The following is a 27427-nucleotide window of genomic DNA, read 5'->3' on the forward strand; positions in this document are numbered from 1 at the left end:
GACACTCATGCATTTAAGGCATTATTTGGTTTCCACAGTACATCAATGTTTGTGGACTGACTGTGAGGACCTTTCTAAGTACACCATTGGTAACTATTTGCACTTAAATGGTAATTAGTTGTTGACATTTGGTACCTAAAAGTTTCAAGGACCTAACATGTGTATTCCCGAATGTACTGTGTAAAACAGACGAGCCAACGGTAACACAGTAAACAAAACCATTCCCTTACTGACCTATTCTCTGTTCAAACAGAACGGGCAGGATGTGAGAAAGTCAAAGGAAGCGGGCGTTCAACACAACAGGTGAATCACTGATTAAAGATCAGTGTGGATGAGCTCGTAGCATGCAAGGCTAAAAGCTGTGGGGCCTAAGGGAAGTGCTCAGCTCAGCCAGCTAGATGCTATGGAGAAGATGTCAACACGGTACGGGACACAATAAGCACAAAAATATGCTGCCATCACTTTGCCTTGTCCCACAGACATGATTTGGAAGAAATGTGTTTACAAGTCAGTTAAAACACAAGGTTGTCTACTCTCAGTGAATATAACTGTCAGATACTCTGTACTCTGTTCGTACACTTAATGGTGAAAAACTTATTTTTTCTTTTGTCACACTCAGATACAGGATAGTGCACACTTGTAAACAAGCCTGCTCTGTGGTAGGCCTATGGTCAGGCCTGGATGGGGTGTTTTGGTGATAGAGGGGAAGTATCGGAAAGGGTCTCCCAAGCCCGAAACCTCCAGCTCTGCCCAGTGGTCTCCAAACATTAAAACCACATGCACTATCCAGAGCAGTGAGGTGCATTGGGAATTAAACGTCTTAGATGGTACATTTAAAAAGTGCCAGTGTCGTCCATCATGGAGTCAGTTTGACTACTGCTCCTCATACATCATTCTGCTCTACTCACAACCAGCTCTCCGTTTCAGACTTCAACAAGTGGGTCAAACTGAATGGATGGTATGCAGTCACACTAGTGTTATGTGTGTACATTGTGCGAAAAGCAAAGTCTAAAATGATCACATGTATGCTACATTCCCAGGATTCACGGTTGGGCAGTCTGAAAAGAGAGAGACATTGTTTGTGTAGAAACCACAGTGACGTCTCCACTGGTTGAAAACAACCTCCCTGCTGGCGGACTGAGCCAGGACGGCCTTGCAGTGGTTTGTTTACATTGAGAGCTATTCCAGACAGCACATGCATGGGCATACACACACACATACACACACACACACTCAAATATGCACTCAAATTCAAGCCTTCACTTGCTCTTTTTACAAACAGATAAAAGCCCAAAAATGTATTTCTCTGCTATTTTGTCTCTCTCACAAACACACACACCTGTGCTGTGTTCCAGTTCCAGCTCCACACAGCTAGCTTGGCACTGGGCTTTGAGTAAAGAGAATGAGCCAGCTCAGTGAGAATGCTGTAGAGCGTGTGAGTCTGTGTGTGTGTCTGTCTCTGTGTGTGTGTGTGTGTGTGTGTGTGTGTGTGTGTGTCTGTCTCTCTGTGTGTGTGTGTGTGTCTGTCTGTCTGTCTGTCTGTCTGTCTGTCTGTCTGTCTGTCTGTCTGTGTGTGTGTGTGTGTGTGTGTGTGTGTGTGTGTGTGTGTGTGTGTGTGTGTGTGTGTGTCTGTCTCTCTGTGTGTGTGTGTGTCTGTCTCTCTGTGTGTGTGTGTGTGTGTGTGTGTGTGTGTGTGTGTGTGTGTGTGTGTGTGTGTGTGTGTGTGTGTGTGTGTGTGTGTGCCAGGGGCTATGAGGTGGGGAGCAGGATGTGAGTGATTGCACTGAGAGTGCAGGAGGAGGGATGATGGAGCACACAGGGATGAATCACTAGCAGGCTGCCTGGTTTCATAGTTTCACCCGCCCCCCTCCCTCCTTCCTCCTGTCTGAGACAATGTGAAGCCTCCCCAGGGTTACCCCCCATCCCACCCCCTGGTTCCCCGGTTTGGAACCCAAGTGCAAAGGTCCTATCCTGTATCAAAACCCCCTACTCCAGATTCTAGACCAAAACCTCCCCCATCATAGCCTACATAATGTAGTCAAAGACACGACCTCCATCCACAGTCTGTAGCCAGGGAATGAGCTACTCCAAATAGTTTAACAGGTTCTAAAGCTTTCCCACTGTTGTGTTGCTCCCTCAAGCTGCTGGTATACAGTAGAGGTCTTCATGGGCCCAACAGACCCCAGTTCTTTAAATACGCAAAGAAAGGGTTTTGTTTCATTTTGTAGAGACATTTCCGTTGGCTATATTAAGTTGGACCTGTCTTTTACATTTTTTTTTAGATAGGTTAAAAGTAGGCCTGTTGTAAAATAATCACCATCAGCCTACTGCTGTCATTTGTCTGGTAGGCCTACAGTAAGCACTCACCTTTGTTGGTAATTGCTGTAATATAAGCCTGTTCAACTTTTGTGAAGGTTTAAACCAGTTCTTTAAATATGCATCAAGTGTTTTGTTTCATTCTGTTGAGGCATTCTCTTTGGCCAAATAAAGTTCAAAGTCAACTGTAATGTTGTGTTCCTACCGGTCAACTACAGGGCTACTCGCACTCAAATCATGAAAATAAAGAGGGCAAGATTTAACGTCACAATATGGAAACCTGTTTGTATTTTCCCTATAAACAATGACTTGACTTTTGATATTACCCTAATAAAGTCAAAACACCTTTGTGAAGGTTTGGTGTGGTATATTAGGCTTATGGAGGCAGTGCGCCAGCGCTCCAACTAATTCCGACAGTTGAACTTGAGGAACAATGATTTATACCTACCAGAGTAACTCCATTAAATCTAACAATATAATGCTTATCTTTATAAAAAGATAAGACATTATATACAGTGCCTTGCGAAAGTATTCGGCCCCCTTGAACTTTGCGACCTTTTGCCACATTTCAGGCTTCAAACATAAAGATATAAAACTGTATTTTTTTGTGAAGAATCAACAACAAGTGGGACACAATCATGAAGTGGAACGACATTTATTGGATATTTCAAACTTTTTTAACAAATCAAAAACTGAAAAATTGGGCGTGCAAAATTATTCAGCCCCCTTAAGTTAATACTTTGTAGCGCCACCTTTTGCTGCGATTACAGCTGTAAGTCGCTTGGGGTATGTCTCTATCAGTTTTGCACATCGAGAGACTGACATTTTTTCTCATTCCTCCTTGCAAAACAGCTCGAGCTCAGTAAGGTTGGATGGAGAGCATTTGTGAACAGCAGTTTTCAGTTCTTTCCACAGATTCTCGATTGGATTCAGGTCTGGACTTTGACTTGGCCATTCTAACACCTGGATATGTTTATTTTTGAACCATTCCATTGTAGATTTTGCTTTATGTTTTGGATCATTGTCTTGTTTGGAAGACAAATCTCCGTCCCAGTCTCAGGTCTTTTGCAGACTCCATCAGGTTTTCTTCCAGAATGGTCCTGTATTTGGCTCCATCCATCTTCCCATCAATTTTAACCATCTCCCCTGTCCCTGCTGAAGAAAAGCAGGCCCAAACCATGATGCTGCCACCACCATGTTTGACAGTAGGGATGGTGTGTTCAGCTGTGTTGCTTTTACGCCAAACATAACGTTTTGCATTGTTGCCAAAAAGTTCAATTTTTGGTTTCATCTGACCAGAGCACCTTCTTCCACATGTTTGGTGTGTCTCCCAGGTGGCTTGTGGCAAACTTTAAACAACACTTTTTATGGATATTTTTAAGAAATGGCTTTCTTCTTGCCACTCTTCCATAAAGGCCAGATTTGTGCAATATACGACTGATTGTTGTCCTATGGACAGAGTCTCCCACCTCAGCTGTAGATCTCTGCAGTTCATCCAGAGTGATCATGGGCCTCTTGGCTGCATCTCTGATCAGTCTTCTCCTTGTATGAGCTGAAAGTTTAGAGGGACGGCCAGGTCTTGGTAGATTTGCAGTGGTCTGATACTCCTTCCATTTCAATATTATCGCTTGCACAGTGCTCCTTGGGATGTTTAAAGCTTGGGAAATCTTTTTGTATCCAAATCCGGCTTTAAACTTCTTCACAACAGTATCTCGGACCTGCCTGGTATATTCCTTGTTCTTCATGATGCTCTCTGCGCTTTTAACGGACCTCTGAGACTATCACAGTGCAGCTGCATTTATACGGAGACTTGATTACACACAGGTGGATTGTATTTATCATCATTAGTCATTTAGGTCAACATTGGATCATTCAGAGATCCTCACTGAACTTCTGGAGAGAGTTTGCTGCACTGAAAATAAAGGGGCTGAATAATTTTGCACGCCCAATTTTTCAGTTTTTGATTTGTTAAAAAAGTTTGAAATATCCAATAAATGTCGTTCCACTTCATGATTGTGTCCCACTTGTTGTTGATTCTTCACAAAAAAATACAGTTTTATATCTTTATGTTTGAAGCCTGAAATGTGGCAAAAGGTCGCAAAGTTCAAGGGGGCCGAATACTTTCGCAAGGCACTGTACATCTGTCCAAACATAACATTATGCACACAGCACTCATACCTAAGTATGATGGCCACAAAACATGCTCATCCTCTGTGTCTTATAGATCAAATCTCTTCTGTAATCTTTAAAAAATATGGGGATCATTGGGAGGTGCTCTTTTGAAAAGGGAGTACCTGTATGACGACATGATGATGCTCCCAAAGACACACCTGCCACAGTGAACTCCTGACTACTCTCACAGCACAGCCCACACTTCCTGCCACAGTGAACTCCTAACTACTCCCACAGCACGGCCCACACTTCCTGCCACAGTGAACTCCTGACTACTCCCACAGCACGGCCCACACTTCCTGCCACAGTGAACTCCTGACTACTCCCATAGCACGGCCCACACTTCCTGCCACAGTGAACTCCTGACTACTCCCACAGCACGGCCCACACTTCCTGCCACAGTGAACTCCTGACTACTCCCACAGCACAGCCCACATTTCCTGCTACAGTGAACTCCTGACTACTACCACAGCACAGCCCACACTTCCTGCCACAGCTCCACTCCATCACAATGACACTAAGATGAAAACAGCCATAAGAAAACAAGATAACATGTGTGCAAGCTTAAAATGCATTCAATTAATGACACATTATAGATATTAGACAACAAAGCAAAGCATAGATTTAAACATAATTCATGATTTCCTGGGCATCTGCTGTAATTACCATGGAGAGCTGCTGAACCATCAAAGACTCAATCAACTTCCCCAGACACACACTCCCTCCTCTGCAGCATTGTGTATTTGTGCTCTGATTTCCCTCTTGGCAGGGTTGATGTTGGTAAGAGTAACTGGGGAACCTTCAACAAGGGTTCCATTCTTCATCCTGCTGGGCTGTGATGACTATCCTGTCGGTTAGACTGAGCTCAGGTCTGCTGTAGCTCCATACTCATATAGTTACTGGGAGTCATACAGCATTCCCACCCTGTCCCCACCCAGTCCTGAAATATACGGGGCAAGACATTTTTACGAGCACACAAACACACATACACATACACACAAACACACACACACAATTTGAAGAGAAAATAGGTTGTGTCAAACTGTCAGGTGCTGGCATAAGATGCTAAATGCAAAAGCATATTCAAACTGAACACTAAATGTTTCCAAAGGACTAGCATTACTGTTGGAACACTGATTTTATCAATGTCATCATACAAATACTGTACTTACTCCACTAAATACATGTGTTGTTTCTTCATCTCCACCCATCTATAGGCCTACAGAGTCCAATCTCACCATGCTGCTGCTATACATTTGTGACTTGTACACTGTGTATTTACAATCATTGTGGCACTAATCTATCTCCATACGTCTGTGAGAAGAGTGGATAGGCATTTCCATTGAATAATATACACTCCCCTCCTCTAATCTGGCTCTAGGGGACTGGCCAGTGTTTAATGACATTCTTGATATTTGCTCCACAGTAATGGAGAACAGTAATAGAACTCAAAAACGTATGGTATAGTATATAATGTACTGTATAATAACAACAACAACAGCCTAACGAACAACCCAAATTACCTATACACTGAGTGTACAAAACATTAAAAACACCTTTTGCCCTCAGAACAGCCTCAATTATTCAGGGCATGGACTCTACAAGGTGTCGAAAGCGTTCCGCAGGGATGCTGGCCCTTGTTGACTCCAATGCTTCCCACAGTTGTGGCAAGTTGTCTGGATGTCCTTTGGGTGGTGGACCATTCTTGATATACACGGGAAACTGTTGAGCATGAAAAACCCAGCAGCTTCGCAGTTCTTGACACAAACCAGTATGCCTTGCACCTACTACCATAAGACACTTAAATATTTTGTCTTGCTCATTCACCTTCTGAATGGCACACATACACAATCCATGTTTCAATTGTCTCAAGGCATAAAAACCTTTCTTTAACCTGTCTCCTCCCCTTCATCTACACTGATTGAAGTGGATTTAACAAGTGACATCAATTTGGGATCATAGCTTTCACCCGGATTCACCTGGTCAGTCTATGTCATGGAAAGAGTTCATAATGTTGTATAGACTCAGTGTACATTAGATTGTCACAAGAGTTTCAAATGACAGTCCATTATACATTTTAAAGGCATGAAGTTAACATAACAAAATTGATTTGAGCCAAATTGAAAGATCAATTCTTTTTTTTGTAGTAAATTGCATGGCTTATTGTAGCATATATGCTATTCATTCAACACATTATCTCTCTATTGTATAGCTACACTCGCAATATTCCCACTTTCCCTGATTTACTGAGTTATTAAGCATTAAGGCACGAGGTGGTGTGGTATACCAATATACCATGCACGACGCTTCGCAGAGTGCCTGGATACAACCCTTAGCCATGGTATATTGGCCATATACCACAAACCCCGAGGTGCCTTATTGCTATTATAAACTGGTTACCAACGTAATTAGAGCAGGAAAATAAATGTTTCGTCATACCCGTGGTATGCGGTCTGATATACCACGGCTGTCAGACAATCAGCATTCAGGGCTCGAACCACCCAGTTTATAATAAAGTATTATAGGGCGGCAGGTAGCCTAGTGGTTAGAGCGTTGGGCCAGTAACCGAAAGGTTGGAACGGATCCCCGAGCTGACAAGGTAAGAATTGACTGACTTGCCTAGTTAAATAAAGGTTACATTTAGTATTAATATATTAATACATATATATATATTAAATATATGAATATATTAATACTAAATGTAACCTTTATTTAACTATATATACATAAAACCATAACTATATATACATAATAGTGTAATATCAGTCACAGAGCCCCAACTAACCTGGGAGGAGCAGTGCGGACGTGGTCGCCCTGTCGACTGTGCCTGGAACAGATCCAGATCATCAGGGCTGGATTGGCTCCAGGTGCAAAAAAAAGCTGGCAGGCACATTGAAGAGGGACCTCTCCGAGATCCGACTGTTCAGTTCAGCACAGAGCAGACATTCGGCTTGTAGCTGCCAGATAGACTGCTGCGTTACAGTGGGATAAAGTCATATTGTTTAATATGACTTCCATTGCTTTCTGGAACGTATTTGAATCGAGAAAGGACGATAAAGTGACAATATAATTGATGGTTAGTTGTCAGGGAGTTTCTGGAATTTTCATTCAGGTTCTTACTTGTCAATTATTAATTATTTGAGAGTATTTGTTTGGGATGACATACTGTTTACCGACCGTCTGATGGAGATAAAACTGTTAGACTTGAATAACAAATCAAAGGTTTGTGAATTAGGGCTAAAGCCTACAGGCACAGCGTGCGATTAGTATGTGGCAAATAGAAGTTATGGTTTTATAATGTAATGACAATATTCTAATCTTATTTTAAAATGTGTTATTTTAGAAATATGTTTTGAATGAAGAATTTGAACAGGGATTGCCCATCTCCGAATGACGGGATTTGTGCGCATTTTGGGTTGCAGTCATTCAAGAAAATTGGTTGGCTCGTCATCGCCTTGAGTGACTTTGCCTGGTTTTTGTTTTGAGCTCTCCCAGAAATGGTGGGGCACCTACATTTACAAGCTATGGATGACAGTCTGGAAGGAAAGAATCGGGAGGGACTACTTGACAGTCCGGATTCGGGACTCCCTCCGAGTCCAAGTCCGCCCTTCTATTCGCTGTCCCCCGGTCTGGTCGAGTCGCGCTCCGGGAGTTGTACGACGCCAGTCGAGAACCATGGATACTATAAAAAGGAGAGCAAAGAAGGCAAACTGGTAAGCAACAGTTGATAATGTGTTTTGATAGCTTACAAGTGCCGCTGGCTCTGCGCATTGTGCGCAACAAGTGCGCAATTCTGAAGAAAAAAAAGAAAAAAAAAACGGAAATAGTTTGAGCAAGACAAGAAGGAATTGCAGCTATGTACCCTCCGATTGACTTTATTGTTAAACCATGTGTCCGCCATGGTAGTATGTAAACTGTTTTGTTTTGAACAGATACATGAATTTGCACATTTCTTACTCCTAAACATCTGGTTTTCCTCTTACTGTTGGCATTTCACTGGTTCAGCGCATAGGCCTAGACATTTTCTGATTCAGTATTATCATTAGAAATCATACCGTTGAATGAATTCTGACATGTCTTGATGATTGCTTGGATGCAGGGTCATTAATCTCAAACAATAATAAACAAGTTTATGGATAAATTACTGATAGGCCTCAGATCAAACATCTAGGATCTGATCATCCAGGCTACAAGTACAGGCTACAAGGCTACAAGTATTATGTGTAATAATATTTGTAGGTATTATGTATAATAATACTTGTAGGTATTATGTGTTATAATACTTGTAGGTATTATGTGTTATAATACTTGTAGGTATTATGTGTTATAATACTTGTAGGTATTATGTGTAATAATACTTGTAGGTATTATGTGTAATAATACTTGTAGGTATTATGTGTTATAATACTTGTAGGTATTATGTGTTATAATACTTGTAGGTATTATGTGTAATAATACTTGTAGGTATTATGTATAATAATACTTGTAGGTATTATGTGTTATAATACTTGTAGGTATTATGTGTTATAATACTTGTAGGTATTATGTGTTATAATACTTGTAGGTATTATGTGTTATAATACTTGTAGGTATTATGTGTAATAATACTTGTAGGTATTATGTGTTATAATACTTGTAGGTATTATGTGTTATAATACTTGTAGGTATTATGTGTTATAATACTTGTAGGTATTATGTATAATAATACTTGTAGGTATTATGTGTTATAATACTTGTAGGTATTATGTGTTATAATACTTGTAGGTATTATGTGTTATAATACTTGTAGGTATTATGTGTTATAATACTTGTAGGTATTATGTGTAATAATACTTGTAGGTATTATGTGTAATAATACTTGTAGGTATTATGTGTTATAATACTTGTAGGTATTATGTGTTATAATACTTGTAGGTATTATGTGTTATAATACTTGTAAGTATTATGTGTTATAATACTTGTAGCCTATAGGACAGGATGAAATAGAACCAATGGTCTAGCTTTCTCTCATTTCTGTGTTAAAATCAATTCAATTGTTTGTGGTGATTTGGTCATTTGTAATAATGAACTATTCACTGCAGAAACACCAAGAGAAGCAGTGTCCAAAACACCCTCTCTGTTAATGTTCCATGAAATCATCAATCTGGATATGTTCTTGCCTCTTGAGTGAATATTTAACAATACTTAAGAGTCAATGAGGAATGTTACAAGAGAGTCAGAGCGCATATCAAACATATCTCTCTGTCTGTCCCATTCATGATGGAATAGATTGCAAGTTCATTGGCAAGCCCAGGGTTGAAGTGACCCATAGAAACAAACAGAACTCTAGGTCAATGTGTAAACACTCTAACCCTTTGAGTGTGTGTGGTGGTAGCAATGGAAATGGGTGAGGGGACAAAACAGAGTGTGATTGGGATTATATCTGATTAATTCCTTAGGTCTGTTGTGGTCTCCATTACTGACAACTCTCAGGTTAATGCCCTCTAGTCGACCATGCTTCTGCTCATGCAGAATATTACACTATAACCTGGCGTTACCCTTTCACTGCAGTGAATGCCAGCTTGGAAACCAGACAGCCCATATAGGCACATGCTTCGGCTTGAAATCCCCAATAAATAGATAGTGTGAATAGTGCCTCACACCTGGGAGAGGACACACATTTGATCTATTATTATTTGATCAAGAAATGCAATTTGTGTAATGTTGGTTAGAAATAACAACAGTTGGATCAATCGTTTGCTGTGATTTGAGTGAAGTGTAGTAATCCCACTGAGGAACAAAGGTAATTTATATTTAAAACAATTGTTACCAAGGCACTCCTAATTTAACTATCAAAGGAACATGTTCATACAGGTCACGATAGCATTTAAGTGTGCTTTTAGAGGGAAGCCAGCAGCCAACTTCACATACAGTACAATACAGTAGATGGGAGTTGCGTGACACTGGTTTGTTGAGGCCTGAAAGGGAGAGATATGGTCCTAATCCCCTGGATGTGGGGACTGGTGGAGCTCCCCTGCTTTGTGGTTTCCCCTCAAAACAGAAGCTTTGATTGGGGCTGATTCCGCTTGTGGTTCCAATACCTTTAATGGGATTGCATATGTATGGAAAATATATATAAGTTCCATTAGAAAAGGCTGACAAAGATATTTTTTTGTGGGAGCTTGAGCTATTTTCTTTTATATACAGTAAGTGCATGCTTGGCACTGGCAGTAGGCAGACATGCATGCACATGCAGAAGACTTGACAGGCAGCATATCAGATGAAAGGTTATCAATGGAGGGGTGAGCAGGTTCAACAGTATTTCCTTGGATAGACATTTATTTGTATCGCAGTCAAACTCCTGCTTTATATTCTGGTTATTAAATGGTTTATCACACTGTTATAGCTTCATATGGGGGAGGCTGAGAGTCCCTCTCACCAGTCAGTGTTCTGGCCCAGTCAAGGAGCTCAGTCAGCACTATAGCTATCCCTGCATTAGTGTATAGGACAGAAAGGAGACTCGTGTTGTGAGTCATCAGGTGCTTATAACAGCTTTAGTGTTGATATTGATCGTGATGCTGGAGTTTGAGGACATCTACTATACTCAGTCAGAAGTTTACTGCGTGATGATGATGATGGGCAGAGTTTTTCCTTACTCCAGGTCCTCGTGATCTACCTCGAGTGTATGAGAGAGTTGCTCTTTGTCTGAGTGTGTATTGTATTGCATGTGGTTTTATGCTTGGCTGCACACCAGGTCGACTAGGTGGGTGGAGAAGTGCTTCCGGGAGAATGAGTTCCGTATGTGTGCAGCTGCCTGGGTACTGTAGATTGGGGATTAACATTTTCCCGAGGATCTACCAAATTTCAATACGGGGAATAATTTATATTTATCCCGAAAGTCACGGGAAATACCAAAAAAATTGGAAGTGCCCATTCAAAGCCAATATATGGTTACTATGCCAGGGTTCTCGCAAAATAAGATTGTCACTGCGCAACATTGCCGGTTTGGCTGCGCCACTATGTAAATATTTCACAGCAAGTGAAACTGATGGTAACGATAGAGTAACGTTGATCGCCAATGACATGGTTGTGAATTACGAAACAGGCCGTTCATAAATTCCGAGCGTTATCATGTTTCTAAATTAATTCAGCGCCTTTCAGCAGTAGGCCTAGGCTACTGCATATATGGACAAAGAGCGCGCTCGGGACTCACAGAGCGCACCCGGAGTAGGCTATAGCGTTATCGAATCATACAAACTTTGTAACCGCAGTCAAATAAAAGTCAAATGACCAAGCTTGTTAGATAACCTCCAACGGATGACAGAATATCTCCTATTTGGCAAAATCGAGTTAATAATTATACAGATCAGCTCATAAATAACGGGGACATGAAGAGAGGACATTGTTTAAATATCAATGTATCTTAACGAGGACCAACTCAAAAAATATATATCTACTCTCATACCGTTTGGTGATGACACATTCTCTACCAAAGCTCTCATACAGTGGGGCAAAAAACTATTTAGTCTGCCACTTAAAAAGATGAGAGAGGCCTGTAATTTTCATCATAGGTACACTTCAACTATGACAGACAAAATGAGAAAAAAAATCCAGAAAATCACATTGTAGGATTTTTAATGAATTTATTTGCAAATTATGGTGGAAAATAAGTATTTGGTCACCTACAAACAAGCAAGATTTCTGGCTCTCTCAGACCTGTAATAAGATGCTCCTCTGTCCTCCACTCGTTACCTGTATTAATGGCACCTGTTTGAACTTGTTATCAGTATAAAAGACACCTGTCCACAACCTCAAACAGTCACACTCCAAACTCCACTATGGCCAAGACCAAAGAGCTGTCAAAGGACACCAGAAACAAAATTGTAGACCTGCACCAGGCTTGGAAGACTGAATCTGCAATAGGTAAGCAGCTTGGTTTGAAGAAATCAACTGTGGTAGCAATTATTAGGAAATGGAAGACACACAAGACCACTGATAATCTCCCTCGATCTGGGGCTCCACGCAAGATCTCACCCCGCGGGGTCAAAATAATCACAAGATCGGTGAGCAAAAATCCCAGAACCACACGGGGGGACCTTGTGAATGACCTGCAGAGAGCTGGGACCAAAGTAACAAAGCTTACCATCAGTAACACACTACGCCGCCAGGGACTCAAATCCTGCAGTGCCAGACGTGTCCCCCTGCTTAAGCCAGTACATGTCCATCATGAGATTTTGAGTGAAAACCTCCTTCCATCAGCAAGGGCATTGAAGATGAAACGTGGCTGGGTCTTTCAGCATGACAATGATCCCAAACACACCGCCCGGGCAACGAAGGAGTGGCTTCGTAAGAAGCATTTCAAGGTCCTGGAGTGGCCTAGCCAGTCTCCAGATCTCAACCCCATAGAAAATCTTTGGAGAGGGTTGAAAGTCCGTGTTGCCCAGCAACAGCCCCAAAACATCACTGCTCTAGAGGAGATCTGCATGGAGGAATGGGCCAAAATACCAGCAACAGTGTGTGAAAACCTTGTGAAGACTTACAGAAAATGTTTGACCTCTGTCATTGCCAACAAAGGGTATATAACAAAGTATTGAGATAAACCTTTGTTATTGACCAAATACTTATTTTCCACCATCATTTGCAAATTAATTAATTAAAAGTCCTACAATGTGATTTTCTGGATTTTTTTTTCTCTCATTTTGTCTGTCATAGTTGAAGTGTAACTATGATGAAAATTACAGGCCTCTCTCATCTTTTTAATTGGGAGAACTTGCACAATTGGTGTCTGACTAAATACTTTTTTGCCCCACTGTATGGGCAGCAATACGAGACAACGCAAAGAAGTGGGGGAAATGTGATAGGCCTATTTTCACATAGGCGAGACGTGCTTTGATACTGCTACCTATAGATTACAATATAAAGTTAGTAATTTTCATGCAAGAAGTTGTCAGGATTTGGGGTTTCAGTGGGATTGTGACGATAGGAAAATAGCTCTATATAAGGCTATATAAGACTACTACTCGAGTCAATAGATAAGTTATACTATTGATGTAGGTTACATTATTGCATGCTAAATGTTTCTAGTCAGTGATAGATGAGCAAACAAATAAATGAGCTACCACTTCCACTGGTCCAGCCAGAGTTCAATTAACCAAATATACAGACAGAGATTCAGTGAAGCAAAATCACAATGATTGATTATCAGACAAGTCACATGCTTTTGGTCAGGAGTTGGACAGGCTACTACACGAGAGAAGAGCAAAATCCACGTGTAGGCTGATAACATGCTCGTAAAATGTTTTGATCAACTAATATATGAGCAAACTAGAATAAAGAGCATCATTAGCCCCCACCTCAATTTAGCTAACATGTCCCCAGCCTAATTGTTACCAAATATCCAAACGGAGATCAGTGAAAGCTAAAATGTGACATTGATTGATTTATCTACTAGTCCCCACGGCTTGTCTCAAAATAGCTCGATGGTGCTGTCCCAATGAAAACGGTGCTGAAATGATAATCTAGGTGACCACACACAACTATTGCTAATAATTCATATAACGGTTGGATATGACTTTCGAAGTTTCAGTTATAAGCAAGAATTTGATACATGCCTTCAATTGTATTAGCCTACTTTATTCCAATATTTTTTAAATTAGTTGATCATAGCTAAACTGAGTTTTTCTCACAGCTTTTTCTAGGCTTTCAATTTTCTAGGCTTTCAATTTATGGCGACTTTGTGTGAAGTATATATGCTAGGCTAAAGGCTTCCACGTGACAACCTGTTTTGATAATGTGCTATGTGTGTGTTTTGTGGAAATGCTGTAGTGCGACATTGGGTGAAAATTTAATTTCCCTTGTCATTAAATTTCTTTCGGGAAATGTGAAGAGTGGTCCCGGGACAGTCCCGTGATTCTGGTTGCCAATGTTAATCCCTACTGTAGATGGAGGAGCTCCTAGCCTGGAGCCCACCTACTATTCACAAGTGTTTACACTTTCAAAGGCTGCCAACATATTCATTCCCCTGGAAAAACAGCAAGGGTGCTGTTCCTGCCAGAGCACAGAAGACATGCCAATCACACTCGTTTAATTTGATGATGCCAGCAGCACACAGTGGAAAATTAATGACTTTGCAGATTAAGGTAGATTTACAGGGATTAACAGCAATGAGGGTAGCATGGTTATTGGTTACACTAGCTCTCATCTGAGTGAGAGTGATATACTCAGCAGAGCTGAAGTTGCAAGCTGGGGTACGGTACAGCCTATAGAGTGAGTTTTTGTCCGGTTCCGATTAGGGGGTTTGGGTAAAACAAGCTGTGTGCTGCACAGTGATTTGAGTGGCAACTCTGCTGTGCCCTTGGCCTGTTCTGACCTGTCCCAAGAGCAATTGTATGGGTTTGGAGAGACATGTGCAGCCAAACCTTTACATGTGACAACTTTCCTCAATCTACACTTTGTAATGACAGAGAGAGAAAGAGAGCTGGTGGGAACAGAATGATATAGCTGATTCAGGAAGTTTGTGTTTGGAGAGATCCTGTAATTACACATAAAAGTGTTAGTTGGACGTCTTGGACTCACAATGAAAGGTATTGTCTGGATGGCATTATGACTAGATGTCATCCGTGCATGCCTCTGGGCTCAGACAGCAGCACTGTATAGACTTGGCAAAGGATTTAGAATTTGCTAATTGGTTCCAGAAGCAGTAGCTACAGTGTAGGGGTTTGTGCCTATGACTTTATTGGTCTCTAGGCAGACGGTGGGACAGGACAGCAGAGTCCCTATGCAGAGGCCTTCTCATAGGGTCTTTCCCAGTCAGAATGCTGGGTGTAACAGGTGAACCAAGTCTGGTTGAAACTAGACAGTATTTCACTCTCTGATGACATGGTCTAACCTGTTTGTCAGACTCAGCCGTATGTGAGACATTTAAAAAAAAAAAAACTTTATTTAACTAGGCAAGTCAGTTAAGTTCCAATTCTTATTTACAATGAAGACCTACTGGGGAGCAGTGGGTTAACTGCCTTGTTCAGGGGCAGAACGACAGATTTTTACCTTATCAGCTCAGGGATTCGATCCAGCAGCCTTTCAGTTACTGGCCCAATGCGCTAACCACTAGGCTACCTGCCGCTCTAACCACTAGGCTACCTGCCGCTCTAACCACTAGGCTACCTGCCGCTCTAACCACTAGGCTACCTGCCGCTCTAACCACTAGGCTACCTGCCGCTCTAACCACTAGGCTACCTGCCGCTCTAACCACTAGGCTACCTGCCGCTCTAACCACTAGGCTACCTGCCGCTCTAACCACTAGGCTACCTGCCGCTCTAACCACTAGGCTACATACTCTGATGAGATGCATACAGTACGTACCATAAGGTTGACAACACTGACTACAAGGCTTCATTCATTTACAGTCAATTGAAATCAAATTAACCGAAACATGTATGTGACCTCTCTGGGACAGGGTTTGTTGTGTAGTGCAGACAGACAGATAGACAGACAGTAGCCTCTCTCCTGTCCTGGTCAGCCTTGTCTGCTGTTGGCTGGGCTGGTGTGTGTGTCTGGACTGGTGGCTCTCTGTTGGGTTGATTTAGTGGAGGCAGCAGAGCGGTTCTAATGGCTTGAGCAGGTGGAACAGGGACGTTGCCCAGGTTCAGGACACAAAGAGGTGGAGGGACACTCTCAAATAGCCTCCTCAGCTACACAACAGACAGACATGCTGGCTGGCTTTGTAAGTTCTTTCAGAATCATAACCCTAGGCTGCTTGGGGGCTCAGTAAAAAGAGATTGACAGCTACTGTAACAATTCATACCGCCTTGAAAAAAGTAGTGGTGTTCTGTTTGCTACTTGTTGCGTAGACATGCATCACCATTTCCTCTATCTAGCCAGGCTGTGTTCATCTATTGTAGCTGTGCTGTGTGAATGCTGGGGGAGATAACACAGGACTTCTCATGTGAGTTCCTGTCCTGTTATAGGTGGATTCAGAGCCTGCATCTTTGCCAGCTAAAGAAAATGTTCTCTCTATTAGGTAGAGAGCACTAGTAGTGCAGGACAGTTTGTGATGACACCTACTCTTGCCTGTAGAATGGATTCTGCCAGCTCACTTCCCTCACCTGCCAGCTCACTTCCCCTCACCTGCCAGCTCACTTCCCTCACCTGCCAGCTCACTTCCCTCACCTGCCAGCTCACTTCCCCTCACCTGCCAGCTCACTTCCCCTCACTTCCCTCACCTGCCAGCTCACTTCCCTCACCTGCCAGCTCACTTCCCTCACCTGCCAGCTCACTTCCCCTCACCTGCCAGCTCACTTCCCCTCACTTCCCTCACCTGCCAGCTCACTTCCCTCACCTGCCAGCTCACTTCCCTCACCTGCCAGCTCACTTCCCCTCACCTGCCAGCTCACTTCCCCTCACCACCAGTAGGTTCATTTTTATACATTAACAGGGGGTAAAGTGATGGATTTATGTGAATGGCCTGCCTAATCTCATACCTCTATCCTCCCCTAGCTGACGTACCTTCTCCTGAACTCAACGGGGACGGACCTGAAGGCACGCATGTACCCTGTGTTCTTTGGGGAGAGCATCGAGGTCAACCCAAAACCTGAAACAGAGATCAAGTGAGTGATCCTTCACCAAACTACATACAGAATGGGTTGCTATTAATAGTAGGGCTGTGACAGTCAAAGAATTTTGGATGATGGTAATTGGCCAGCCAAATGACCGCGTTCACCGTAATAACCGCTCAAATAGCATTTCTTTAAAAGAATATCTATGTACAGTACCAGTCAAAAGTTTGGACACACCTACTCATTCAAGGGTTTTCTTTAGTTGTACTATTATCCACATTGTAGAATAATAGTGAAGACATCAAAACTATGACATAACACATATGGAATGATATTGTAACCAAAAAAGTGTAAACAAATCAAAATATATTTATATTCTTCAAAGTAGCCACCCTTTGCCTTGATGACAGCTTTGCACACTCTTGGCATTCTCTCAACCAGCTTCATGAGGCAGTCACTTTTGGTTACTACTTAATTCCATGTGTTATTTCATAGTTTTGATGTCTTCACTATTATTCTACAATGTGGATAATAGTAAAACTAAAGAAAACCCTTGAATGAGTAGGTGTGTCCAAACTTTTGACTGGTACTGTGTATATATATTTTGACATACAGTACATTTTATACTCTGCTCCTGACTGCATGTGCTGCCATAGAAATAGAATGAATAGAACAAGTGTCCCCATTTAAGTCAATGATGGCATAATGGGTGGACTGGTGACCATTGCAAAGTAGGAAGTAAAAGAAGGAAGTGTACCCAAATTTGTTGATTAATCTCAACTGACATTACAAAAAAAAACATTCCATTGCATGAGCCACATCAGTTAACATCACAAAACCAGGCAGCGATTGCAAGTGTACCTATGAGTTTAAAAGTCAAATTGCCACACGAATGCCTGGCCGTCTGGTCTTAAGTCAGTTGATCGCCCCTCCCCCCCAAAAGAATGATGGTCTTCATCCATAACCGTCTGTTACAGTTATACAGTAATTGTGGCAGCCCGACTTAATAGTGCCATCTAGTGATCAGCTTCTATACCAATTACTGCTTAATCGATTACTTAATGTTTGCCGTTCAAAGTACTTTGGTACTTCAATACTTAATCCAATGTCTTTGATTCTACTCCCCAGGTGTAACTCTGAGGTGAAGTATGACTCAGACAAGCACTACCGGGACCTGGTGTACTGCGCTCCTGTTCCAACGGTGACGTCCTACAGCGAGACGGTCGTTGCCATGCAGAACTGCACCTGGAGGAGTTACAAGTCACAGGTATACCTAGAGCCGCGCCAGAGGCCCCTGCACTACCAGAGCACCACCATTGTGTACCCCAAACACGCCAAGAACACTTACCGCACCACGCTCAACTACAACGCTACGGGTTCCCAACGGTGGTTTGTCTCCACCGTCCAGCTGGAGTCCAGTGAGGACAGCAGCCCCTGCATCATCTATACAGAGGACCTCTAAACCTGATGCCTGCCTGTGAGGACAGCAGCCCCTGCATCATCTATACAGAGGACCTCTAAACCTGATCCCTGCCTGGCTAATTCTACTGTTATGGAATGGACACACACACACACACACACACACACACACTACATAATGTATTAGGGGTACTGTAGGGGAAGTACAGCGAATCACATAGGCCTTTAAAGAGCTGCACTTCATGGTTCATTGTTTGTCTGATTGCGTTGAGCCCTTCCAGTCTGTAGCCTCCTCCCATCTCCAGACACACCTCTGATAGCTGAGCATGACTAATTAAGGCTTGATGGTAGCATGTGACACATCTTGTTGGACTGTCAATATGTATTATAGAAATGACATATTCATGAATGCTCAAAAGGGAAAACGTGCGAATACACAGACAGACTCATGAAAAGCAGCCTCTGTGTAAATGATGTGGGTATTCTGAAGAGGGGGAAACAGAAATGTAATACTTAGCATTTGAAAGATTGGACCAAAGATTTTGTATCAAAGGAGGTTTCACCCTAGTAGTGAGTTATGTCTTTGTCTCAACCTCATCGAACTGTCAGAAAGGACTCCCGCATTAGATCTACTTCACAACTGTGCATTTTTCTTATCACATGTCTTGAGGGTGTCATGAGCACATCATTTTCACCTCCAGTGATGTTGAACTCCTCTCTGCGGCTCTGCTGTTTTGCTTTGACACCAAACCACATCTTCATGACATAAACTCTAGAATCTGCCTCTTTTGTCTGAAACACAAAGGTCTTCTAAAGGAAAATATCACATTCTCTTACCATTTTCTACAACCAATCAGAAACAGAGTCTTAGCAGGCACCATAAACAGCAGGCAGACAGACAGTCAAGGTTTCTGTTATAGAATGCCTCTGGTGAAGGAGATGCCAGTTGGAAATGCCAAACTTGGATCCAGAGAGGAGGAGGGAGAGCAGAGCTAACCAGTTAATACTGTGACTAGCTGGGCAAACCTGAGGAACATTTCTGTCTGTTTTTAGACAGCTCTAACCTTTGATGTCCTGATTGTTTGGCAGACTGGTAAACACAACCATAAAAATCCCAACAGTTACTCTCTCCAGCAGACTGTTGTAATATACTGGATAAGGAAATGGGTGGCTTGGATTTATATACTGCTGTCAGGTGATGTTGTAGGAAAATAATACAGATGTAATATAGATTATTAAGAATTGCCTGATCTGGCTCACAACCTCTTTTTGTCTGACTTATATACATATGGATTATGGAACCTGGTAAATGTTGAATGCTGTGTATTATGAATTCAGATTACTTACCTCAGGTTAAAAAACATAATCTCTACTCTATTTCATTGAAAATGTGTATTACCTACTTTTAATTGACAACCTTTTTTAAATGAAAGCTGTAGTTGATGTAGGTGTTGAAAATGTACAAAGAAAGGTGTGTTTTATACACTCAAGAATATGGAAGGAAGAAAGTAAGGAGAGAAAGTGGAGAGAGGCTGTGCAGTTTTATCAGTGGTTTTTGGAGGGTTTCTTGAGGGTTAAGATGTTCTGAATACTTACAATACTGAGGGTTTGAACCATAGGTATTATAGTGGCTTGCACAGAAAGATAGTTCACTGGAAAGTTGGTTGTGGGTTAATGTGATGTGCAGAAGGTATCTGAGAAGTCATTATTGGTACATTTGAGTTGATGAAAATCTAGGGGTCTGTTGTTTTTCTTATTATTAAAGTTAGTGAACACTAACAGTTGATTTTGTTCTTGTAAAATACTTTCCTGTTGTATATGTGGTATTGAGGCATTCTCTTTATATTTTTGTATATTTTCTGCCAATCATCTTTTTTTTGTTTTGGACAAGAGAAAATAATTTAAAAAGACAAATGTATATCTTAATTGAATAAAAAACGAAATTCCAAAACACAAAGTGCACTATGGCCTCTTGTATTCTCAATATTTTATTTTCAGCAGATTAAAAGAGCCTAAAAGCCTGTGACACAAAGCTACATTATTGACAACCTGACTTAAATTCACAGCAGCATTCCCATGGCTTCTCCAAAGTTAAAGATAGGGCCAGGAACAAATAATCCATACAGCCCCTCTGTTATTAAAGACAGGCCATTATTTTAATTTTGTGTTCACCACAAAGGAAAGGAATATAATTTATCCAGCAGCAGCAGCACAGGAAAAAGGAAGTTCCCCAGACATAGAGCGCCAGGGAAAAGGTCACATTAAATGTGGCGCAACTACTTAACTGTTGAAGGTTCTGCACTGCCTCACACTTTCAGGAGTAAACGAGTGAGAGAAGGAGAGGAAAAATTCAAATGAGAAGCTCATAGGCTTGAAAGTAAGAAGGCAGAACTTATCCCAGAAAGGCTTATATCAATTACAGTCAACACTTCTACAATTAACACAACCATGGTCGTTTCCAAAGCGTGAATATTTAGCATCTATAACTCAAGCACTATTCCGTCCCATAAATCCATCCTATTAATATCCAAGCGATATTAAAATAACAGCAGCTCTGCCTCTCTCGTTTGGCAGAGGGCACGTAGAAGGGTTTGGGTGTATGCCTCAGAGCCCCATGGTCTTCTCAGTAGCACAAATCCATCAGCACCTCCTTCCTCACTCTGAAGCTAACCGCACCAGACAGGATTAAGATGTCACACAGGAGCTGTGACTGGGGCTTGGGCCCAACCAAGACTTTACAACTGAATGCTCCACTCTCATTTGTTCCTCTAAAGCTACAAGGCAGTCCGTTGTGAAATTGTAGCTAGTCTCAGCACAACAGAGGAACAAACATAGAACATGAGAATAGTTGGTATGTCCCAGAGCGATCTATTTAGAAATAAACTCTGTTATAATCCAAAAGTGCTTCTAAAGAAAAGGAAAAGCCACACTAGTAGCTCCGATGCAATCATTTTTTCACCAATGTTGACAGCAGCAGTCTTCATTTTTAGCATAATCCGAAAGTGCTCCATACAAGAATTTACGATACCATTCTTCACTTCTGCTTGGCTTTGGAACATTCTCAGCAAATTTACGAAACTTGACAAAAAAGTTATTTCTTGGTATTTCGTTACTTAAACAGAAGGTTTCCTAAAAGTTCAAACATGGTAACATAAAAAAATGAAAATAATGGTTGTGTTCTTGGAACATTCTCCAACTGGTTTAAGAATAGTTCAGGTAACGTTAAGAAATCACGTTTCAGTACTAAAGCATAGTGTTTCCAACAGGTTTCCTCATGGTTCTATTTAATGTCAGATTCTCAAATTGTTTTTTTGTGTTTTTTTTTGTGGCAATTTCAGTACTTCAGCATAATGTTTCCTCATGGTTCTATTTAAAGTCATGTTCTTAAAATGTTCTGAGAACATTAAGAAAACTTTCCATAAACACCACAAGAAAACTTTAGTAACGTTCAGAGAACTTTCTAAGAACGTTATTTAAAAACATATACATTCCCTTCTTAGCCTCAACAAAACTCAGGTGTGTTTGCTGTGCCCACTAATTGGCCACACCTGATCTTAATGAGTGCTTGTTTCCTTTGAAATACTCCATTTCAAAGGAAACAAGCACTCATTAAGATCAGGTGTGATAGAGAATGATAGAGGCTACTATTGGTCAAAAGGCCATATTAGCATAGGCAGCACCATTGAGGGGTTCTACCATTTTAATGTAGTCAACTGGGTGAGATTTCAACTTCATTGTCTGATCCCTCCAGGTGACCCTGTTGGAGTCATGTCCAACTGGGTCATCAGGAGGGATAAGCCAATCGTGAATAAAATGGACTTCAAAATGGAGATTGCCTCAATGGTGCTCCCCGTGCAGTCACAGATGCTATAATGGCACAGATACAAAGATGAGTCCTCTATTTATCTCTATGGTTTTAATAGATTAAAATGAACAGCTTGTATTTGTAAAAAAAAAAAAAACATGGCATGCTAGCTCCATCCTGATGCTGCAGTGGACTAATTCCATGTAAAGAGAACAGAAGATTATAGGTTTGAATGTCACCGATGCTGTGTCACACACAAAAAAAAAAAACGTGGTTGCATGAATGCTTAAGGAAATTAATTTCCGTATGTCCCATCTGTGCTTGGAGTAAAAAGTTAACCCAAAATAGCAGTGTTATTAAGTCTTATTGAATCATCCACAGAAAATTGTTAATAAAACCTCCCAGGAAAACGTTCAAGGAACCAGAGTAAAACGTTCTTAGAACCTCCCTGCAACATAAAAATAAATGTTCACCGAGCAAGCAACATTTTTAAAAAAGAACGTTCAGTTTTACCAAACGCACAACTTCTGGGTATTGTTCACAATGAACCCCTGGGGATTAATAGTTCATTAACTCATAATTGCTGGACCTCAGATCACTGCGTTTAACCCCCTCATTAGATTGTCAACGTGACATTTCTTCTCCTCCTGTGTTTTATGGTACTTTCTTTACTGTCAGAGAAGCGGTGTGTGGCAAAGCTATGCAGGCAGCTCATTGTCCCAACCACCACATCCAATAATAAGAGTCTAGCACCCACTTGTGGCGGCTGGTTTCCACTGCACTATATTATGTGGTAGCAATTTAGACTGGGATAGTTAATTTTTCTAAAACTAGATCAGCTTTAAACATACACTACATGACCAAAAGTATGTGTACATCTGCATGTCAAACATCTCATTCCAAAACCATGGGTATTAATATGGAGTCGGTCCCCCCTTTGCTGCTCTAACAGCCTCCACTCTTCTGGGAAGGCTTTCCACTAGATGTTGGAACATTGATGCGGGGACTTGTTTCCATTCAGCCACAAGAGCATCAGTAAGGTCGGGCATTGATGTTGGGCGATTAGGCCTGGCTCGCAGTCGGCGTTCCAATTCACCCCAAAGGTGTTCAATAGGGTTGAGGTCAATGCTCTGTGCAGGTCAGCCAAGTTCTTCCACAACAATCTCGACAAACCACTTCTGTTTGGACCTCGCTTTTTGCACAGGGACATTGTCATGCTGAAACAGGAAAGGGCCTTCCCCAAACTGTTGCAAACCTATGACGGTGCCATGTTGAAAGTCACCGAGCTCTTCAGTAAGGCCATTCTACTGCCAATGTTTGTCTATGGAGATTGCATGTCCGTGTGCTCGATTTTATACACTTGTCAGCAATATAGTGTATCTTCAGTTCTCTCAGATCCAAGATAGCTGTTTGCATCATATCTAGTCGTTTTATTTTCCCCCCTCTCCAATTTAAAATAGTCTTAAAATAGGATATTCAGTTGGTGATCATACACATTTGCAACAATGTAATACATGGCAATCAAAGTATACAGAAAGACATGAACAGCATCAGTTTCAATGGCAATAAGATTTTTATTTAAACATTAAGGCAGTGTTTTTTTGTTTTTGTTACACTGCTCTCCACAAAGGTTGCTGGTGGGCATGTAGAATTAAACAGTGTGAATAGTTTTTCTGTAAATACCAACCTTGCAGCAAGCCACATATATATTTACATCTCTTCAGTTCTATATACAATCCTGGCTATTATACAGTGGGTTATAATTATTTAAAAAAACAAATCATTACGCACAATACGGTTGATCAATGTCAATGTCAATGTCGTCGCCCCCCCCAACCTGTGGACAATACAGGGATCCTATCGGCCCTTCGATTAATTCATTTTTCGTTCATTTTGAAACATTCCTTTCATTACAAATGAAATGCTAACTATTAGCATGGAGAGTGTCATGACCATAATCAAAGCAAGCGGTGTAAGAACAAACAGAAACGAGTGAAAAGCATAAATCATTCAAATACACATCAGTACATTTAAAAACAACGGGTTATTCTCATTTCCTCTGCTATTTATTTAGCTAACACATCTGGATATGGTTTGGTCTTCTTGTCACGTCAAACTTTACTGTCACTTTGCTCTCTCCCAATGACTTCATGAATAGTCAATTGATATACAAGTAAAGACACAAACTATCTTATAATACAAAGCTGGGGTTACCTTGTAGTCGGTTGGGTCCAGTTACAGCCTTTTCATATAGCTGCACCTTGACTGATTAGATGTCAAACATGACCAGTATAATAGGTAGCCAGAGTAGAAACGTTATGTAATCCAGTGAAGAGGAAGGAGTGAAAGCTGTTCCACGTTCACTACTAACACGTCTCCATCATGACTAACTCAACTCCCTCTCAACTAGTGGACAGGATAACACACTGCCGTGCAGTCCCTCTAAACAGGTCACACTGAGAACAGCTGTGCTTCTCTGGCTTCAACAGTCAATACAAGCCATGGACACCATCATTGAAATGGACAAAAACTTAAATCACACAAATGTAACACTAACTTTTGGACTGTTTAAACCTCCTTTGAATCAGGACCATGCCAGAATATAATACCTTTCACTAAGGACTGAGGGTATGTTGCCTGTAAAAACAAATTGGGCAATGTTTATATGATCGCCTTTCAAACAGCACCCTTTTTTACATCTTTCTTCTTGGCATTCACCTTTTATATAGCTATTGCTTAGCCTGCAAAGAGCAAGAGGACATTCAACCATGTCGTTGCCCATTGTCATGGTAACCTGATGTGACAGCAGCAAGTTCTACAATCCTCAGACAGAATACACTGCTTTTCATATCTTAACATTCACAACAGTAAGTTAGCAGCTCCCACTGTAAATCATGTGTAAGTGACAGTGACAGTTAAGCGCTAAGGCTGTGACAGATTTGGACAAAACAAAAGACATCAAAAGAAGGACATTTCATCTGCTCTTGGTTTCAACATTTCCCTGCATAAACACTTATAACCCTGGCACGTAGAAAAAAAATATTTAAAGAAATGTGTGCGTCACTTGGTAACTATTACTGTATATTACTGTAAAATGAATGGCACTTAACACTAGGAATCTTAGAACTGTACAAAATTGGGTCTAGATAAAAATGTGCGTCTGGCCTGGTGAGGCAGAGCTCCTCTTCCCCTAGACAGTAAAAGTTCAGAGGTCAGACCGTCACAACAGGCAGCTCCTAGAGACAATAGGCATTCCATCCTAGAGACAGACTTCCAGCTGGCCAGCCGGGGCTCACACTACAGCCACAGCCGGCACCACCATGGTCCAAGGGGCATAGAAACATAGATGGCTTTTATTTGTCACCTCTTTAATGCAAGCACATTCCAACTCTAATGCCGGGTAATTTGCCCTAAAGCAGCTTTAAGGTTGGTCTCTACCCGCACTAAGCGGACTAGGTCATGTTTCACTAGCTGTGATTGTCGCTTGAGTGCGGGAACACTAAATCATGTATGTGGCAAGACCAAATGAAACAGATGTTAAAGGAGGAGGACGCTTCTATTAGTAGGATTCTACACTCTTCTTCTTGAGTCTATTCTCACCTGCCCGAAACACACATTCTTAAAAATGCCATTGTGAACAGATTGACAACTAAGTGCTTAACATCCAAAAACAGTCTCAACAAACACATAGGCATGATTCATATACAAAGAGTGAGAAAGTGTCACTTGTCTCTTAGTGCCATCCATCACACCCACAGTCCACTCTCTCTATTGGATGCCCGGAGAACATACGCCACCACCGTCCTCCTATAACATTTCAAATGTATGATGACATAATCAGCAATGGACAGCATGTATACCCTGTTAACCAATGATATAACCCTCCCACGTACCCCCCAAGATAAATCGTTGCAAATAAGAAACAATAACTGACACCATCAAAATTCACCATAAAAAGTACTAGCGGTCTCAGCTCACTTTCAAACACAAGACTGGACTGACTTGATTTAAAAAGGAGAAATAACAAACACAGGAAAACAATGTGTTTTTTTCCCTCCTGTCCATCATCTGATAGTGGTAGAAATGCACCGGCCGAGTGTCCACTAATGTACTGTACTCTACTGCACTATGGATGCCATTTGCCTGGCTACCTGCCTGTCCCACTGCCCTCTGCACAGTGACATGGGTCAGTGAAGGAGTCCACTTCCCTAGCAGACCTCTCCATGCAGAGCTCTGTGTGGTTAACTCCATGTCCATGGGGTCATTGGCAGAAAGAATGAGAGATCGAGATGGTCAGTGGAGGCAGCAGGCTTCTCCAAGTTGAAGCTCCAGGTTGAAACCCTGCTCACAGAGCCCAGACAGAGTAGAGCAGGATTCCTGTACAACAGAGGACACATCCATCCTTGTCCAGGGCCAGTGAATCCATCAACAGGTCAGATTAAAACACATGAACATCAGACTATGTGGCCGTATCAAGTCCCTTCCACAATCCGTAGAAGACACTAGAAACGTACACAACAAAGTGAATGAATTGATGTGTCCGTATTGATAAGGCCAGCAAGAGGGGGGGGGGAGCAAGTAAAAAAACAAGTGATTTGTCCTTTAGAGTAGTCCTGGAGTGAATGTATACACAGAAACACCAACACACACACACATTCACTGAGCAGCAGTGTCTCAGCACACCACCATCAGCGCTTGAGATGCTCAGTCAGCAGTGTGAGATGGGAGGCTAAGAGGTCACTCCTTTTCCTGGGTGGAGAGTGTAGAGTGGGGTGGAGAGTGTAGAGTGGTGTGTGTGTGTGTCTGCAGCAGCAGTGGAGGTGGTTGATAGTTGGTAGGTGCTGTTCTGTTCCATGGCAGGGTCTCTCACTCGCTGTCAGACAAGGTCTCGTACTGAGAACACAACAGGGGCTTAGGTTCCTCCTCCCAGGCCCGCCCCTGCCCCAGACCCTGGACCCCTAGCTGGCCAGAGGAGGGGGAGGGCGCTGACACTGGCATGCCACCGGGGAAACGCATGGTCAGGGGGTTACATGGGAAGGGAGTGGGGCCTGCAGGAGGAAGAACAGCAACAATACATCATTGAGTGCTGACCATGATGCCATGGGTAGCAGACTGCAGTACACAGGGTTTAAAGGTACAGCTGAATATGAGCAGTGGGGGATGAGATGGTGTAGATGTGACA

At 41.8% G+C, this 27427-nt stretch overlaps 2 protein-coding genes across 55 annotated transcripts in view; one reads left to right on the top strand and one right to left on the bottom strand.

Annotated features, from left to right (window-relative positions):
* The first annotated feature begins 6965 nt into the window (after positions 1-6965).
* Positions 6966-20397, top strand: rflna (refilin A). Of its 5 annotated transcripts, none has more exons than XM_090237337.1 (4): positions 6966-7087; positions 7975-8201; positions 16963-17072; positions 18150-20397. In XM_090237337.1, the coding sequence occupies exons 2-4, from the start codon at positions 7986-7988 to the stop codon at positions 18481-18483; spliced, it is 660 nt and encodes a 219-aa protein (XP_090093463.1). In that variant the 5' UTR covers positions 6966-7087; positions 7975-7985; the 3' UTR covers positions 18484-20397. The 5 variants fall into 5 exon arrangements, with proteins under 5 accessions (XP_090093463.1, XP_036835592.2, XP_021461474.2 ...); XM_036979697.2 differs by lacking the exon at positions 6966-7087 and adding an exon at positions 7257-7564; XM_021605799.3 differs by lacking the exon at positions 6966-7087 and adding an exon at positions 7378-7710.
* Positions 20398-23799: 3402 nt separating this feature from the next.
* The window catches only part of ncor2 (nuclear receptor corepressor 2), a 180850-nt gene continuing 177222 nt past the window's right edge, over positions 23800-27427 (bottom strand). For all 50 annotated transcript variants that reach the window (XM_090237380.1, XM_090237370.1, XM_090237371.1 and 47 more), the window contains one exon: positions 23800-27293. In XM_090237380.1, coding sequence (XP_090093506.1) covers positions 27112-27293 — 182 coding nt within the window. In that variant the 3' untranslated portion in view covers positions 23800-27111. The remainder of the gene's footprint in view (positions 27294-27427) is intronic.

This window comes from Oncorhynchus mykiss, chromosome 6, assembly GCF_057628025.1.
Source record: "Oncorhynchus mykiss isolate SJ-2025 chromosome 6, ASM5762802v1, whole genome shotgun sequence".
In the NCBI taxonomy this organism is placed as follows: domain Eukaryota; kingdom Metazoa; phylum Chordata; class Actinopteri; order Salmoniformes; family Salmonidae; genus Oncorhynchus; species Oncorhynchus mykiss.